The sequence below is a fragment of the Myotis davidii genome, unplaced genomic scaffold, assembly GCF_000327345.1.
Source record: "Myotis davidii unplaced genomic scaffold, ASM32734v1 scaffold705, whole genome shotgun sequence".
Classification (NCBI taxonomy): Eukaryota; Metazoa; Chordata; class Mammalia; order Chiroptera; family Vespertilionidae; genus Myotis; species Myotis davidii.
Window position 1 is genome coordinate 2,383,341 of NW_006296405.1, and position 1,139 is coordinate 2,384,479.

At 54.9% G+C, this 1,139-nt stretch overlaps 1 protein-coding gene across 2 annotated transcripts in view; it reads right to left on the reverse strand.

Annotated features, from left to right (window-relative positions):
* The window catches only part of FSCN3 (fascin actin-bundling protein 3), a 9,230-nt gene that overhangs the window by 2,577 nt on the left and 5,514 nt on the right, over positions 1–1,139 (reverse strand). The window contains exons 5-6 of one of the 2 annotated variants that reach the window (XM_015568870.1): positions 705–875; positions 184–384 (exon numbers count right to left, since the gene is read on the reverse strand). In XM_015568870.1, coding sequence (XP_015424356.1) covers positions 184–384; positions 705–875 — 372 coding nt within the window. Of the gene's footprint in view, positions 1–183; positions 390–704; positions 876–1,139 lie in introns of both variants that reach the window. The other variant, XM_006771405.1, reaches the window with a different exon arrangement.

Sequence of the window (1,139 nt, forward strand, 5' to 3'; positions counted from 1 at the left end):
ATCAATGAGAGAGAAACATCGATCAGCTGCCTCCTGCACATCACCACTGGGGATGTGCCTGCAACCAAGGTACATGCCCTTGACTGGAATCGAACCTGAGACCCTTCAGTCCGCAGGCTGACGCTCCATCCACCGAGCCAAACCGGCCAGGGCTCCGCCAGGTTCTTACCCACTGTCCCTTACCTAAAATTCCCAAATACACTCTTTGGTAATGTCCTCGCTGTCTGCCAACAGGGTGCCGCTTCGGTCGGATCGCATGTAGAAGCCGTTGGGTGCCAGCACTGTGAGCAAGTTGCTCCCCTGAAGCTCGATACAGAAGTTGAGGGCAAACTTTCCCCAAGGGCGAAAGGTGCCGAAAGAGGTTATTGACCAGAAGGATCCGCCCTGTGCTGGGAGGGGAGAGCTCAGGTCAGTGCGCCATTTGGGAGGGGAGCATCCTGCAGTGCTGCCTCTGAGGGGGCTCCCAGGACAGATGCCACCCTCCCTGGCTGCCCTGCCGGGCCTGCGCTGGCAGACCCCTCCGTGGGAATGCAGGAGGGCTGGCTGCTGTTCTGCCAACCCACTCTGAAGGCCTAGAAGTGTGGAAACTGAAAGACACTCTGGTTTTCCCTTTATGATGAGCAGGTCCTGAGTGGCAGACCCTGAGGTCTGAGTTGGGGCTGAGGCAGGGCTAGACTGTGAGCTGAGGGTGAGGAGCTACTCACCCTGAAAATGGTAAATGCCCTGGCGGCAGGGCAGCAGGTGAATGCAGTCGGGCTGGTCCATGTTGCACTGCATGAGGTCATGTCCTGATGAGATGCCCACATACCCATACCGGCCTCGCAATGCAAGGAAGGGGCGGTTGGCTAATCGAATCCCAAATTCCTCACTTGGGCCTGAAAGAAATTAGGCAGGCATTATTTGGGTGGGCTGCCTCTAGATCAGTGGTTCTCAACCTTCTGGCCCTTTAAATACAGTTCCTCATGTTGTGACCCAACCATAAAATTATTTTCGGTGCTACTTCATAACTGTAATGTTGCTAATGTTATGAATCGTAATGTAAATATCTGATATGCAGGATGGTCTTAGGCGACCCCTGTGAAAGGGTCATTCGACCGCCAGAGGGGTCGTGACCCACAGGTTGAGAACCGCTGCTCTAG